Source organism: Lytechinus variegatus, chromosome 17, assembly GCF_018143015.1.
Source record: "Lytechinus variegatus isolate NC3 chromosome 17, Lvar_3.0, whole genome shotgun sequence".
Taxonomy (NCBI): Eukaryota; Metazoa; Echinodermata; class Echinoidea; order Temnopleuroida; family Toxopneustidae; genus Lytechinus; species Lytechinus variegatus.
The window spans coordinates 30,740,394-30,756,901 of NC_054756.1; the positions used below are offsets into that span (position 1 = coordinate 30,740,394).

At 41.8% G+C, this 16,508-nt stretch overlaps 1 protein-coding gene across 1 annotated transcript in view; it reads left to right on the plus strand.

The window, feature by feature from the left end:
• Positions 1 to 16,508, plus strand: part of LOC121430958 (transmembrane protein 214-A-like) — a 39,049-nt gene that overhangs the window by 18,883 nt on the left and 3,658 nt on the right. Inside the window, exons 10-15 of the mRNA XM_041628397.1 lie at positions 1,881 to 1,982; positions 3,251 to 3,385; positions 4,868 to 4,990; positions 5,455 to 5,572; positions 15,103 to 15,199; positions 16,020 to 16,188. Of these exons, the coding sequence (XP_041484331.1) occupies positions 1,881 to 1,982; positions 3,251 to 3,385; positions 4,868 to 4,990; positions 5,455 to 5,572; positions 15,103 to 15,199; positions 16,020 to 16,188 (744 nt within the window). The remainder of the gene's footprint in view (positions 1 to 1,880; positions 1,983 to 3,250; positions 3,386 to 4,867; positions 4,991 to 5,454; positions 5,573 to 15,102; positions 15,200 to 16,019; positions 16,189 to 16,508) is intronic.

Here is a 16,508-nt window from a genome sequence, read left to right on the forward strand (position 1 = left end):
TCTGACTTTGGCAAGGTGAATTAGGTCAGATGATCTTTGAAAGTTTGCCTGTTGGTTCAGATAACATGGGAGATGTTTACTTTGTAGATCACCATGGCCCATATTCTGAAGTTGGGTTTAACTTAACCCTAAAAAGACTGGGGGGGCTGATTCAGCCCCCCCTCAACATTTTTCGCGATAAATCCGCCGCGCAAATTTTTTTGACCGCGTCGCTCGCTGACTTTTTATTTTCAAGTCTCGCGCAACTTTTGAGACCCAAATTGTGACCCCCAGGTACGCGGTTCAGAAATTACACAACATTTCGTAAGTGCATGCAGACCCAAAATTACTCAAAAACATGAATTTGTGTACAAATCCAATGCAAGTAGTGTTTTTAGCCAAAATTCATAAATGTATCATTATTTTTCCTTTTACTGCTTAAAATCAATTAATTTTATCTTTTTTATGGTCAAGATAAAGTTCCCGACGATTTCCATTGAAAAAACAATAAAAAACAAAAAGTCGAAAAACAATAAGAAATTTCGAAAACAATAGAATACATAAGAAAATAAATGTGATGTTGAAATTTTTTAAAAATAAATTTGATCATATGCCTATCTAGAGTATGTGAAACAAAAATTAGCATTTCAGGCGCATTATTTTATTAATCAGAGCAAACTTATGATTTTACGCATAAAGTAGCATAATTAATGAAACATGAGATTTTTTGCAGAATTTGATGTTATAGCTTTGTAGATAATGCCATGGGTAACGCGTGTGCCAATTTTCGTCGCGAACGCGCAATCGACGGCCGAGATCATAAGGGGGGCTGAATCAGCCCCCTCCCAGTCTTCTTAGGCATCGAAATAGCCCAGTCTATTTAGGGTTAAACTTGGGTTTGAAATTGTGGGTTTAAAGTATGGATAGCCAATAGGGGCATAAATCACTAACAGTAGAGATATAATATTTCAGCTCATTTGGCTCTCAAATCATCCCCCATTTTCTAGGAGGTATAAATTAGATAATTGTCTTCACCATCAAAGAATCAGGAAAGAGCACAGTAAACATAAGAAATACACAATATAATGTAAATTTTGACACTTTTGGCTCGCCATAATTTTAGGACAGAGTTAGAGCATGGTCTGATTTAAACCTGACTTCAGAATACGGGCCCATGGGTTTAATACTGAAATGTGATGGAGATGAAAATTAAAAGATAATTAAGAGAAAGTTAAGAGTGAGAAGTATCTTTGGTGATGTAAGGTCCAGGAGGGGCCACTTACTTTGACGAGTGGATACCATGCGCGACCAAAAAAACACGTAAAAAGGATGTCTTTTCACGATAGGGCACGTTACGTACGTAACGTGATAAGGGTGTCAAAAACACAAAAATAATGAAAAAAGGGTATCTATTTCGCTAGGAAAATTACGTGTTTAGGGTCAAATTTGCAGGGATGATAAAACAAAATTCAAATGTTTTATAAAGGATGTCCTTTTTGCCCGCAACACTTCGTGTTTAGAGTCCGATTTGCGCGAGGTGTAGAAGATGGGGGCGTACTAAACCAAATAAGGTAAAGCCGACGACCGAAGGACCCGTAACAATAAAACATTCCTGTACTTGTTAAGGGGTTCATTTCAGGGAATATTTGCCAAGAGTATATCGTTTTGTTTCCAATACTTGTTAAGGGTAGGGTTTCACATGCCAATACTTGTTAAGGGGTGCATTTTCAGAATATGGTCGCGCATGGTATCCAGTTGTGAATGGAAGTGGCCCCCCCGGGTGTAAGGTGTACTAGTAAAGAACTTTAAACCAAATGAGATTGGATGAGAATCCCTGGTGATGGTGAGTGGAAGATGAGATGAGAAGTGTAATTTTAGAGGTGTCTTGTGTTTTCTCACAGAGTCTTGCCTTCCAAGAGAATCCTGAGTCCAACCTAAGGAATTTCTTTCCTTCTCTTCTCGCTAGAACAACAGATCATTGTCCTGTTGCTCTAAAGACAGAGGTAAGTACATTGTTGACTTTACTTCATTAAAGGTCAATTCCACCCCAACAAAATATTGATTTGAATAAATAGAGAAAATCAAACTAGCATAACACCAAAAATTTGATCAAATCGGATGTAAAATAAGAAAGTTATGGCATTTTAAAATTTTGTTTATTTTTGACAAAACAGTGATATGCACAACTCAGTGACATGCAAATGAGTCAGTCGATGATGTCCATCAGTCATTATTTCTTTTGTTTTTTATTGTTTGATTTGTATAATATTTCATTTTTACAGATTTTACCATAGGGACCGACTTGACTGAAACGTATAGTATTAAACAATGCTAATTCCACGTGTTCAGGAAGGAATTAATCACTGTTTCACTTGATAATGACGAGAAAATTTTTGTTCGTTTCATATGAGGAAATAAAAAAAGAAATAGTGAGTGGATGAAGTCATCACTCTCCTCATTTGCATACCAGCCAGGATGTGCATATAACTGTTTTGTGAAATCAAGCGAAACTTTAAAATGTCATAACTTTCTTATTTTACATCCGATTTTGATGAAATTTTATTATGCTTGTTGGATTTTTATCTTTTTATTCAAATCTTATTTTTTTGTTGGGGTGAGCGCTGGTGATGTTAGCTCGAGGTAAAGCCGGGGTAATAATAGGAAGCTTTTTGTATCCTCAAGCAAAAAGCGCGATATGAATCCAGCTATTATTATTGAAATGATCTCCTGATACATGTAAACAAATGAAATCACAGAATTTATTATCAGTTAACCCCTTTCTTCACAAGGTCAGTGGTAGTTGATTTATGATGGCTTTATATGTGGCAACATATTGAAGCTAAATGATAGTAGTTACAGTATAACACTAATTTCGTGAGAAAGTCTGTCAAACCAAGGTTAAGTATGACGATATCATCGTGGATCTAGATCTGGTACAGTTATATAACCTGAACTTTGTGAAATCATAAAATCTAAGCTGAAATACAATCATGCTGAAGATCGCCAACACAGATAGGCGCACGTTTGACAGTGTATTATTATTGCTGGAATAAAGGCCCGATGGAAGTGACCGAATCCGCGCTTATTTTGCTTATTTCTCAGCAATTACACAATTTCTTCAAGAATCCTTTGGCACATAATTTTTATTCATACAAACAGACACTTGGGTGGTCATTATGTTAGATTCTGTAAAAAAGTAATTTTGAGATCGTTAGCAGAACTGGAATTTATCTTTAACTCATCTCTATATATTTGTTTGTTTTGTTACCAGCTACTTGAGTGCCTTGTATATTGTCTGTGTCATGATCAGCATTGTTTCAGTGAGTGGCGTCAGATGTATGATAGTCATATGAAACAGTCTAGCGTCTTGATGAATCATATCATCAAAGTCTGGGATCAAGTTAAGGTAAGTGAGGTATGAGGGCACCTCGGCCGTTACATGGCAAAACAATGTATCTGCAAAATGCACCATTAGAAAAAATTAATTTGAAGTTACACCTTTTGTCTTTCTTCAAAAGAAAAATTTTCCAGAGTTTAATTTAATTTTGTTTATTAGAATGTCATTGAAATCATCTTTCGTTTTTATGACATTTAACTTGTTTTTTTAATCGCAATTACTAGTTTAACCATAAATAGGCCGGGCTTTTTTGGGTGTTATATGACCAAAGGGCCCTCCCTTTGGATGTGGCACACTTGTAATCTTCTAATTTCAGATATGCATTGTCATGAATGTGGCTTCTTTGACAAAAGTCATTCACAGGCTATGTAAAAGAAATGTTCAGAGAGTTATCTATCTGCAGATAATATACAGTGCATACATACATACTTACATATGTATGTACATATGAAAAAAACCTTCCATTTTTTTTTCTTGTCCCAAAATTGTATGTGCATTTCTCAAACAGATAGATCTGAAGGCAGATAGTGCCGGTTGGGTGCATGTTCTTGTTTATAATGTGAGATATGAGGTCTGTGTGACTCTATGTGATTCTTCAGTGGCTGGCAGCGATCCTCTGAGAACTTATTTGTTATTGGCTGGCTGAGGTCCTCTACCATCCCCTTGTGCTCCAACAGTAACTTCTGAATCACCACTCACAATATTGTTCTGCCATGTGACGGCCACCGTAAATCTATGCACTTAGCTTTGATACAATCAAAGAAATTAGATTTCAAATATTTAAATTGATTGTCGAACTCTAATTTATGGTTAGTATAAAGGTCATTGCCGAAGAAGAATATGCAACAAGACTCATCAAAACAAAAACCTGTCTTTCCTTAACACCTCTTGATATTACTGACAAATTTAGGAGTGGTCCTAATTATATGGACTCAATTATATGCCCAATGTTTTGTACGTTATGACCAAGGCTTTATGGGATGCTTACAATATATACAAATGACACTTATAGATGGTCATTAGTAGTGATGTCCTAAACTATGATGGAAATTTGTACCATAGCCAATGATCGACTCTAGCGACTTTTCTGTTCTGTAATCATTTCTTGGGAGTCATATATTTACATTGTTGGAGTGTGATGTTTGTCGTTTATCAAAATGGTCAATCAAATAACAAGCATCTACATCACTTATCTTACAAAACATAATACATTTGCTTGGATCTGAAAATTAATCCATACTTGTTACCTTTGTAAAGTGTTAGAACTGTTTTGAAGGTAGATCGTGCTTGTAATTTTTAATGCATTTGATGATATGTATTAATGGTATACCATTTAATTTTGCTACTGACCAGTTTCTTAGATTTTTGTGGAGGGATATCCAAGCATTCAGCTTCACAATTAGAAATACACATAGACTGCTCACAATCAATCTCTTCTCAAGCATGTTAGAGTGCAATAGTTTACTATATGTCATGTTTACTATTAACCAGCTTCCTAAGAAGCTCTTACAGGAGACTGTACGTGCATTCAGTGTAACCAATGAGGAACAGCTTTCTTTAACTCAGGCCAGTATTAGACGTATTCATATTGAACAATGCAAGGCAGCTTGTGAGGTGAGGATTCAACTACATGTAAACTGAAGTGTATATTGGCTATACTATTATAAATACATATTGTTCCAAATATTCTAGTGAGGGTAAAATACAGTTGAAAAAGTTGTGATCCTTTGTACTTATAGCTTTTTTCAAGAATTGCGTAATGACAAAACTATCTTTTATAATGTCTAGAATGTAGAGGCCATAAGAGATACAAGTAAAAATGCCTAGATCGACCTTCCAGGAGTCAAATATTTCTATTTTGACATTCTTACATCTGGATGTATTGGAAAGCAATGTTTTTGAGCACATTATGCAAGCTTTGTATTTTATACCTTTTCAAGAAAAAAATTCTCAAAACAGATTTCTGCGATCCCAAAAGATTTGATATTTAAAAGGCAGAGTTACCTGTAGTTTGTTAACATGAAAATGCATGCGCATGGTTGAATGTCATAATTGATATCACATTTCTCATTGTACAGGAATTATTGGAGAAAATGAGCAGTTTCCGGATGCCATGGAAGACGATGATCTCTGTTGTCTTTCTTTCCATCATGACATTCTTAGTCTTGGATCTATTTACCAGCAATGGTTTCAGTGGTAAGAGACATTGATGTAGTCTTTCTTTCCATCATGACATTCTTAGTCTTGGATCTATTTACCAGCAATGGTTTCAGTGGTTAGACACATTGATGTAGTCTTTCTTTCCATCATGACATTTTTAGTCCTGGATCTATTTACCAGCAATGGTTTCAGTGGTAAGACACATTGATGTAGACTTTCTTTCCATCATGACATTCTTAGTCCTGGATCTATTTACCAGCAATGGTTTCAGTGGTAAGACACATTGATGTAGACTTTCTTTCCATCATGACATTCTTAGTCTTGGATCTATTTACCAGCAATGGTTTCAGTGGTAAGACACATTGATGTAGACTTTCTTTCCATCATGACATTCTTAGTCTTGGATCTATTTACCAGCAATGGTTTCAGTGGTAAGACACATTGATGTAGACTTTCTTTCCATCATGACATTCTTAGTCTTGGATCTATTTACCAGCAATGGTTTCAGTGGTAAGAGACATTGATGTAGACTTTCTTTCCATCATGACATTCTTAGTCCTGGATCTATTTACCAGCAATGGTTTCAGTGGTAAGACACATTGATGTAGTCTTTCTTTCCATCATGACATTCTTAGTCTTGGATCTATTTACCAGCAATGGTTTCAGTGGTAAGAGACATTGATGTAGACTTTCTTTCCATCATGACATTCTTAGTCTTGGATCTATTTAACAGCAATGGTTTCAGTGGTAAGACACATTGATGTAGTCTTTCTTTCCATCATGACATTCTTAGTCCTGGATCTATTTACCAGCAATGGTTTCAGTGGTAAGACACATTGATGTAGTCTTTCTTTCCATCATGACATTCTTAGTCCTGGATCTATTTACCAGCAATGGTTTCAGTGGTAAGAGACATTGATGTAGTCTTTCTTTCCATCATGACATTCTTAGTCTTAGATCTATTTACCAGCAATGGTTTCAGTGGTAAGAGACATTGATGTAGTCTTTCTTTCCATCATGACATTCTTAGTCTTAGATCTATTTACCAGCAATGGTTTCAGTGGTAAGAGACATTGATGTAGTCTTTCTTTCCATCATGACATTCTTAGTCTTAGATCTATTTACCAGCAATGGTTTCAGTGTTTAGACACATTGATGTAGATTTCTTTCCATCATGACATTCTTAGTCTTAGATCTATTTATTTACATCAATAACTGGGATATACCCATTTGATTTGCTAGTTCATTACGATGAACCTGCGTGCCGAATATAGAGTACACAACTTTTCCTGCGCGCGCGCTGCATCTCCTTACCAACGCACTATCCCAAGATTGTCGCGCAATTTGGCGTCCATTTCCTCTTTTACTTTCGCCTGCGGTCGAGTGCAGTCGCAAGCTAAGTACACTCTCAAAATTGCATTTCTGTATTCCGTTTGGATATTTTATTGTGCAATTCTTCCCTTATTTCAATCTTATTTTCTCTCTTCTAAGATTGTTATAGGATTATCACGTCGCGCGGAGCTTCCGTGATATTATTTTAACGTTTCTTGTCCCTCTTCGTGAGTTTGTTTTTTAAAGATACGTTTCTCACAGGCGGGTTGTCTTCACCTCTCCGCCCCATAGCTCCGCGCCTTCCTGCTCGGGCGTTGTCTTCGCTCCTTTTTAATTCTTTTAATTCTTTTTATTCACTGACTTCTTCGTTTATACGACTCGTCGTGAATTAAATTTTTGACTCTCAAAAGTCCGCTTTTTGAGGTCCTTGTCTTCTGGGTTGGGGTTTGTTACCCCCCCTACCCCCTTTGCTTCTCTGTTTTTTTTTTTTATCTTACTACTAGATCACCCTACGGCAATAATGAGCCTTTCGGACTCTCTTTCTGAAGAGCCTCAGGCGACTGCTGTTTCGGGGCCCGACACCGGGGTCTTATCCCCCACCACAGGTAGTATAGATAGCGAGAACAGAGTCAGAGCCCCGTGGGCTCTCAAAGGGGTGGAACCGTGGACGCGCGTTCACGTGCCCCGCTTAATAAGGGTGGAACCGTGGATTTGCGACCACGTGCCCGCACGGTGATGGCCAAGGCTTCCGTCCCGGAACCTGAACCTTATTGGGGAGCGTCGCACTAGTACAGAAAACGGCGACTCCTCTAGGGCTGTCAGACCCACCGGCCATCGGGTCACCTAAAGTCCGGGGGGAGAGCACGGGTCTCTCCACCCGGCAAAGACTAGGCTCGATGCCGTGTAAGACCCCTCTAGGGAGCGTCGGCAAAGGGCTACCAGCCCCTAGTCGGAAGAGGCACCTGAGTCCGACCGTGTCGGACTCTCAATTCAATCTGACGCTGTCAGATTCAGCCGACGCCTCCTCTCGCTCGGCTAGCTCTCCCCGTGGGAGAGCTAAGGAGAGGAAGACAGGCGCAGTCCAGTCTCTGGTCCAGCCTCTGGTCCAGCGTCTGGTCCTCGGCTGGCTCTCCCTGTGGGAGAGCTAAGGAGAGGAAGACAGGCGCAGCCCAGCCTCTTGTCCCTTCTTCCGCTCCGGCGCCGGAGCAACCGAAGAAGAAGAAAAGAAGAAGAGAACCACAGACGTAAGCCCCGCTCCGTCGGGCGGTCTGTCCTCTGATTCTTTTGATGGCCAGGCCTCTCAGCTTCTCAAGCTAATCTAGAGTGCCCTCCAGCACTGCGGGTTTTTACCCCCAGGCTTGCCTGCTTCAGCCGACGGTACTACCAACCGAGCGGATCAAGCAGACACCGGCCATCCAACACACCTCGGAGAGTCACCGGCAATATCATGTTTCGCCGGCTCACGCACCTGCAAGGGAAATTCCCGCTAATACACAGGTGCTATCGACATACGGGCGTCGCCCGCCATTATGTCACCAGACTCCTGATCATTATACCCTCTTCTGCCCCCCGGCGGGGGCCGCATAGAAGAGGAAGAAGAAGAAGAAATTCTAGGTCGCTAACCCCGCTGTGCGGGCAGACCTTCCCTTCTGATTCTTGTGCCGACGGCCAGGCGTCGTAACTTCATGTTACAACAGAACGCCCTCGAGCACCACGGATCTTCATTCTAATGCTCTCTGTCAGCTAAAACCGCCGTGTCGAGCACCAGGCAGGTCAAGCAGACAGTCGCCGTCTCGCACCTCGGAGAGTCACCGGCAATATGATTCGCCGGCCCACGCACCTGCAAGGGAAATCCCCGCTAATACACAGGTGCTATCGACATACGGGCGTCGCCCGCCACTATGTCGCCAGACTCCCGATGATTGTTCCCTCTTCTGCCCCCCGGCGGGGGCCGCACAGAAGAGGAAGAACAAGAAGAAAGTCTAGGTCGCTAATCCCACTTTGCGGGCAGACCTTTCTTTCTGATTCTTGTGCCGATGGCCAGGCGTCGTAACTTCATGTTACAACAGAATGCCCTCGAGCATCACGGATCTTTATCCTCATGCTCCCTGTCAGCTAAAACCGCCGTGTCGAGCACCGGGCAGGTTAAGCAGACATTCGCCATCTTGCACCTCGGAGAGTCACCGGCGATTTCATGATTCGCCGGCTCACGCACCTGCAAGGGAAATCCCCGCTAATACACAGGTGTTATCGACATACGGGCATCGCCCTCCATTATGTCACCAGACTCCCGATATTTGTGGGTCAGGCGTCGCACATACTCCCATGAGCAGTGCGGGTAATTCACCCACGCTTCATATCAGCTTCAGCCGCCTTGCTAAGCACTGTGCGGCTCAAGCAATCACCTGTCCTCTCACACCGGGCATTTATTGAAACGCTGTTCACCTACACGGTGACCCCCGTTTCTATGCAGGTGCTTCCGACATACAGCTTTCAAGCATCAATATGTCGGCAAGCTCTCGGTGACCGACGGCTGGACGTTGCATCCGTTCAGGCTGCATCTATGCGTCCCCGAGCATTACGGGTTCTTATCCTCGTGTTCTCCGTCATTATAAGACCGCCGCGGTCTTATTGCCGGCGTCGGGTATTGAGCGGATTGAGACTTCTCTCGCCAACCCGCACTCCGGGGAGCCATCGGCGAGTTACCTGCATGGGTATTCCCCCTTTTATGCAGGTACTCCCGAATTCGCCCTCTACGTCAAGCCCACGTACGGCGACGACTCCTTCAGCGGTAACTCTCTCCATTCTACCCCCTAAGCGGGCCCGTAGATTGGAGGTAAGATTCTCTTACATACCGCATGCCGCACTTCTCTCGTGAGAATTTTTGGCTGCTTTGAGGGGGCAACCTATCACGTCCGCGGACCGTCCGCCCAGGCGACGGGACCGTCGGTTTCTGGCCTGAACCTCACTTTCTATTCGAAAGTAAGGGTGCCCTGTCTTACTTAGCTCCTACCCTTGCAAGGCCAGTGTCAGGGCTAGTACAGACACCCGTCCTCCAGCGATCGCCGCTGAAGAGAAGGCGACTCCGATATGAGCACCATTACCGCTCAGCGGTATGTCTCACTACCTCATAGCTCTCCGAACTTATGAGTATGTATATCGGATCTGAATGTCACGGCGATTAAAAGTTCTCCTGTGCTTAGTAATCGCTACCCTTCACCACCCGGTGCATTATGGTTATGTTAACCTATTGTCTCGTATTCGGGCGGCTCGTTCGAGCCCTACCCGAGCTGCCATCACCGGTCGTCCAGCTGGACACCGCCGAAAGCACCCGCACCGAATACCTGGAGGGAATCAGCTTTTCATATGCTAGATTTCCCTCCTGTTGACATTCACAGCTGTTCCCCGAGTCCTTCCCGGTCGGGTAAGCATCATCTCGGAGGAAAGAAACCGCCGTACATCTCATGAGATTATTGGCTATGTACGTGCGTTCAAGCTTGTTTAAAGCCCCAGACTTCTCTGTCGGCATTCTATGCCTACTTTCTGGGCACACCCACCGTACCGGGTCGGCGAGTTTACACCAAACTGTACGCCTCCAGACCATCGGTCGAGCTCTAACAGTCTATCTTATAGACTGCCCTCTATGTGGGTCAAGCTTGCGGGCGTCTCCGCCGTTTCCTCCTTGTGTGGAGTGGTCTACGGTGGATGTCTTACCGTGCCCATTTGTCGAACTGTCTTCTTATTTAGAAGCTTTTTCACTCGGCACACTCGAGTCGCCTCGCATGCTGCTTTCATCCTCCCTCCATGCAATGCATGTGGCCATGGTCACCGCACGACCGAGGATGATGTAACCGTGGATGCATGTATGCTTATGCCTACCTTACCACAATCACTACGACCCGCTTTTCTCGGGCCGACTGTGGATGAGTCTCTCCATGTAAGTGATTTACTTCACTGGAGTTCTTCTTTTAGAAACTTAGATGCTCATCCCCCACTGCTTAGGGCGTCATTTTTGCCGCCCCCCGCAGCTTTTTGGAACTCCTTATTCTCCGATATCGGACTGTTCCACGCTGCCGCAACCGGCGCCGGCGGTGCTTGCTCTTACGATCACCTGAGAGACCAGGCCTTGTGGCTGTTTTCATAAACAACTGGTTCTCACCGCAGACTGATGGAAATTTTTGTGATTATTTTCCTCAAGTCTCCCTCCTCCTTCGCTTGTTTCTTCAAGCGAGGACATCGACACTCTTAGCCAGTTTCCATCCCTAACTTGATAGGACAGGGCCGTTGCTACCTCATTCGATTCCGTTGGGAACGTAACTGTTGAGGTATCATATCTGGCGATGTCTGTTCGTTAGAACATCTCTTGATTGTCGCCTTCACGTAGGATCATGACAGAGACTTTCGCCAGCTCCCTCTGGCGTACACTTGCTGCTGCTAGGGATTCTCCCGCCCGGCGGTCATCCATCGCAGCCTAGCCTCACGGGCTCTCTCGGCAATGGTGGCTTGAGCCAAGCCACCTCTTCCACCGCGGGCACTGCACCCTCAGATGGGTGCTTCAATCAGTACGGGAGAAAGGGGATCCTGAGTTCTCTCTCGATCACTCGGTCTATCACACTTTTGTCGTGATGTGTACCGCGCTGTTTCTCTGACACGCCCGGTTGAGCTATTTAACCAGACTGCTTTATTCTACATAGGCAGCAGGTCCGCGGCATTTCTTATTAAAAGGATGGCACTCAGTCGCTTTCTCGACCCTTGACTGCCTTACGAGTGGTTTTCTTCTTAAATCCCTACTCTCCGTCGTTCCTAGTCCCCTTCGGACCGCTAGTAACTTTCTGCCACAGCTCTCTATCAGAATTCTGCAGATGTTCTGCCCTCACGCATTTGAGACAGATATCGAATTCTGGGCGCTTTCTCCCACGCGGAGGCTTCTGAGATCTCTCGCCTTCTCAGATTGTTCGATTGATCACTTACTGAGCCTTAAAGCTTCAGTTTTCCGATCACGATTCTTGTTGAAATTTTCAACAAATTCCGAATTTTACGCTCTAGTCAGCTGGTGATGTTGTTCTCCTGACACTAGGCCGAGGGCCCATGATACTTAGTATCATTCTTCTTGGGCTCTTTCTTGGAATCGTCGTTCACGACTTCTCGAGGTCCGCCTATTGACGCCCCTCTTTCCTTCACTCCTTGCTCTTAAGGACTTCTTCACATGAGGCTTTATCGCCTCCCCTGTCCGTAAGGCAACGGCCTTTGTGTCTTCATCTCCCTATTTTTATGCACTTCTTAGTCTAGACATGCCTCCCTTCACGTTGAATCCGTGTTGGTCTAGCAAATCAAATGGGTATATCCCAGTTATTGATGTAAATTATGAAAATACTTACCATGATTTTCTTATTTACGAGATAACTGGATATACCCATTTGAACCCTCCCTCCTACCCCTCGCCTTGTGTGACAACATGTCTTGCCCGCAGGCTCATGAGAGGAAATGGACGCCAAATTGCACGACAATCTTGGGATAGTGCGTTGGTAGGGAGATGCAGCGCGCGCGCAGGAAAAGTTGTGTACTCTATATTCGGCACGCAGGTTCATCGTAATGAACTAGCAAATCAAATGGGTATATCCAGTTATCTCGTAAATAAGAAAATCATGGTATTTTCATAACCAGCAATGGTTTCAGTGGTTAGAGACATTGATGTAGTCTTTCTTTCCATCATGACATTCTTAGTCCTGGATCTATTTACCAGCAATGGTTTCAGTGGTAAGAGACATTGATGTAGTCTTTCTTTCCATCATGACATTCTTAGTCTTAGATCTATTTACCAGCAATGGTTTCAGTGGTAAGACACATTGATGTAGTCTTTCTTTCCATCATGACATTCTTAGTCCTGGATCTATTTACCAGCAATGGTTTCAGTGGTAAGAGACATTGATGTAGTCTTTCTTTCCATCATGACATTCTTAGTCTTAGATCTATTTACCAGCAATGGTTTCAGTGGTAAGAGACATTGATGTAGTCTTTCTTTCCATCATGACATTCTTAGTCTTAGATCTATTTACCAGCAATGGTTTCAGTGGTAAGAGACATTGATATAGTCTTTCTTTCCATCATGACATTCTTAGTCTTGGATCTATTTACCAGCAATGGTTTCAGTGCTAAGAGACATTGATGTAGTAACTAGTAAATCTAAAATGAGTTGGAAAAGAATGAAATAAAGAGACTACCAAAGTGTGATTGAAAAATAAATACCAAATCATATTTTGTCTCGCCTGCATAGCAGAGCGAGACTGTTGGCGCCGCTTTCCCGATGGCGGCGTCATCAACATTGAAATATTAACCAAGGTTAAGTTTTTATTTGTCATCATATCTGAGAAAGTATATGGACCTAGTTTATAAACTTAGACATAAGGGTAATAGTGTATCACTCAAGATCCTGCATGAGTTTCAGGTCACATGATTAAGGTCAAAGTTCACTTATGGTCAACCAGCTTTGGCCATGTTGGGGTTATGTGGGGTCATCATAACATTGAAATTTTATGGATCTAGTGCATGAAATGTGGACATAAGAGCAATCAAGTATCCTTGAACTTCCTGTGTGAGTTTCAGGTCACATGACCAAGGGTAAAGGTCATTTGAAGTCAACAAACTTTGGTAATGTTGTGGGTATTTGTGGATTGTCATCATACATGTAACTTTATGTGAGTTTATGGATCTAGTTCATGAAACTTGGACATACGTGTAAGAGCAGCATTGTATCCCTGAATACCCTGTGCGCGTTTAAGGAACATGGCCAAGGCCATTCAAAGGTCAATGAACTCTGGCCGTGCTGGGAGTATGTGTTAAATTGGCATCATAACTTAGAAAGATTATGGATCTAGCTCAGGGCAATCAAGTGTGAATGATTATTTTGCACATGTCTTGGGTCACACGATCATGGTCAAATGTCATTTTGGGACAATGGACATATTTTATTATCATATTAGTGTTTTCTTGTGTGAATAATTATTCATTAGCTGTTTTCAAAGGCAGCACTGCTGCTATATTGAATTATTTTATACAGGTGAGAATACCAGAATCATTCCACTTGTTTAACTCTTCATGCGTTACGTTCGTATTATTGCACATCCGTAGGCGTGTTTCGTTCGCATTTTTGCACAACCACACATTTCCCATAGACGTCCCCTGTCCCATTGTTTTTCGAACAATTGCATGCCCCTGAGTGTGCCTAGCTACAATGTATAGCCTGGCGTTTGTGTGTACCGTACATGTGTACCGATCGATCGCGCGTGCGACATTAGTTTAGCGTTTGATGGATTATCGCAGTTTACAAATGACAGAATCTCTGAGTTTTCCCAAAAAATCAATACATCCTGGTCACAGTCAGGAAGTTCATTGAAAAAGGAGAGGAGGAAATCAATAAAACCCTCCCCAAAAACAGTACCATGGCCAGGTTTATTGTTAGGAGTCTGTGACTCATGGCATGAATGTGAATGAGACCCTTTCAATGGAGTACAGTACCTTGACCAGGCAAAAATTTACTCTCTTTTATTTTCCACTATATATGGGCTATTTTTATCAGATTATCATGATTTTGGTATCAATACAAAGCTTATGTAATGAACAGTCAAAGTGGATAAATAAAAATCATGCCACTAACACAAGAACCAAAGTACAAGGGGGCTAAATTTTGTTGGAAGTATTAGGAGAAAGCATTTAGAAAATGTAATTTACTATACATTTTTCCATAATTCATCCAATAAATTTATATATGATAAGAAAGCCCAGGAAACACTCTACAAGTTTGCTACACATTTTCTTTCAAAATGATCAGATAAAAAATTATGGCACTCTGAATAACAGAGTGTATTATACTGCGTAGAGGGGATCACTGCTAAAATAATGCAACACACGGGGGGTTTACAGGTGAACACATTAAGAGTTAAGAAAGTGTGCTATTGCTGAAAATTTGTTAAAACATGCCTGGTCTTCCACCCAAATGTCTGGTCTTTTTCCAGGCAAAAATGAAACATGTGCATTCTGTGTTTGCAATCTTCAGTGTGGTCAGATTTCATGATTTTGCACGGTTGAATTTATGTAAATAAACCAGACTTCATATAGAGCTACCATGATGTGATGGCAATTGGCCTTGATTTTACAGAGTGTCTTATGAAATAATTTTTGTTATTCCTTTATATTGTATCTCATACCAAGATGTTATTTTTCTCTTGTATTGCAAGGTTCAAGGACGGAGACATTCCTTCAGAAATCAGGACTTCTTGCTGTTACCAAACATGCTTGGGCCAAAATCTCTCTCTTTTCAACAAACGTGATGGGGTAAGTCAGGTTTTCCCTCATAAATGTTCTCTTTACAGTTGAGATTGACCAGAAAAAAAGGGAACAAAAGTGCCATTGCTACAAAAAAATTATAGAGTATTATTACCTATAAGAGGCATTATAGCAGATTGATAAATATCCTATTTTGCTCGCTACTTTCAATCCGAGACCAACGAGGTAAACATTTGCCATTTTGCCCTCCCTGGCGTTTGCCCATAGGAATCCTGTACAAAAACAGAGGGCAATATTGGCCATATTTCTGCTAGTGCACTTGCACAGTAGGAGCAGATTTTGATAGTTAATTTCAGTATTTGAGAAATCTGGCTGGAACCAGTTTATGAAAGAGCGCATTGTAGATAATGCACAGCGCGGACATACAAATTGTTCCAAATAATAGCTTGAATTAGACACTACACAGGCTTGAATTAGACATTATACAGCCTTGGGTAAAAATAATATTAACTGGCTCTTCTTTCGGGAAACATCAAGTATGTTGCCCTTAAAAGAACAATATTTCCCTCGTCTCAAGACTGGCCAATATGATTCTGTTGCGAGCGACATATTTGATGTTCCCCTTAAGGCCAGTCAATATACAAATATACATGCTTACCAACATCCCTCAAAAACATTGTCATCACAGATCCATGACAGGGAACTGATCTACTATGTAACATACATTGGAGCATCAAGTCATTTTATATATGTATCTTCTATAGTAAATAGTAGACCATTAGGCATTATGTTTTTTTATAATTTTTTGACAACTTTGAATGTAGATATGAGTATACGCAGACTTCACACTGGATTGTTTTTGTATTAGATGGCTGCATGTAAACACACCAATCTACTATGCCAAGATAAAGGAACTCTGTGGACCTTACCTTACTCTCGCTTTGGAAAAAATATATGATATATGGGCTTGGTTTGTTACCATGGTTACGCCATTCAAAGAATGGATTGCAGAGAATGCTCCCATCTGGTTGGACTGGGTGAGTTACTTATTACATCATCATTATGGTCTTTGCTTCATTGTATTCAGCAGCATCATCATCACCATCTTCACCATGACATCATCATCACCGTCATCATCACCATCTTCACCATGACATCATCATCACCATCGTCATCACCACCATCAACACCAGGATTGTTATATTCATAATAATAATACAGGGTATTTATATTGCGCACATGTCCACCTTGTTAGGTGCTCAAGAAGCTATAATAATCATCTTCATCATCAGTTTCATACCTATCATTTCCATCATCAAAAATATTTTCATCACCATCTTTATTATCATAAAAAATT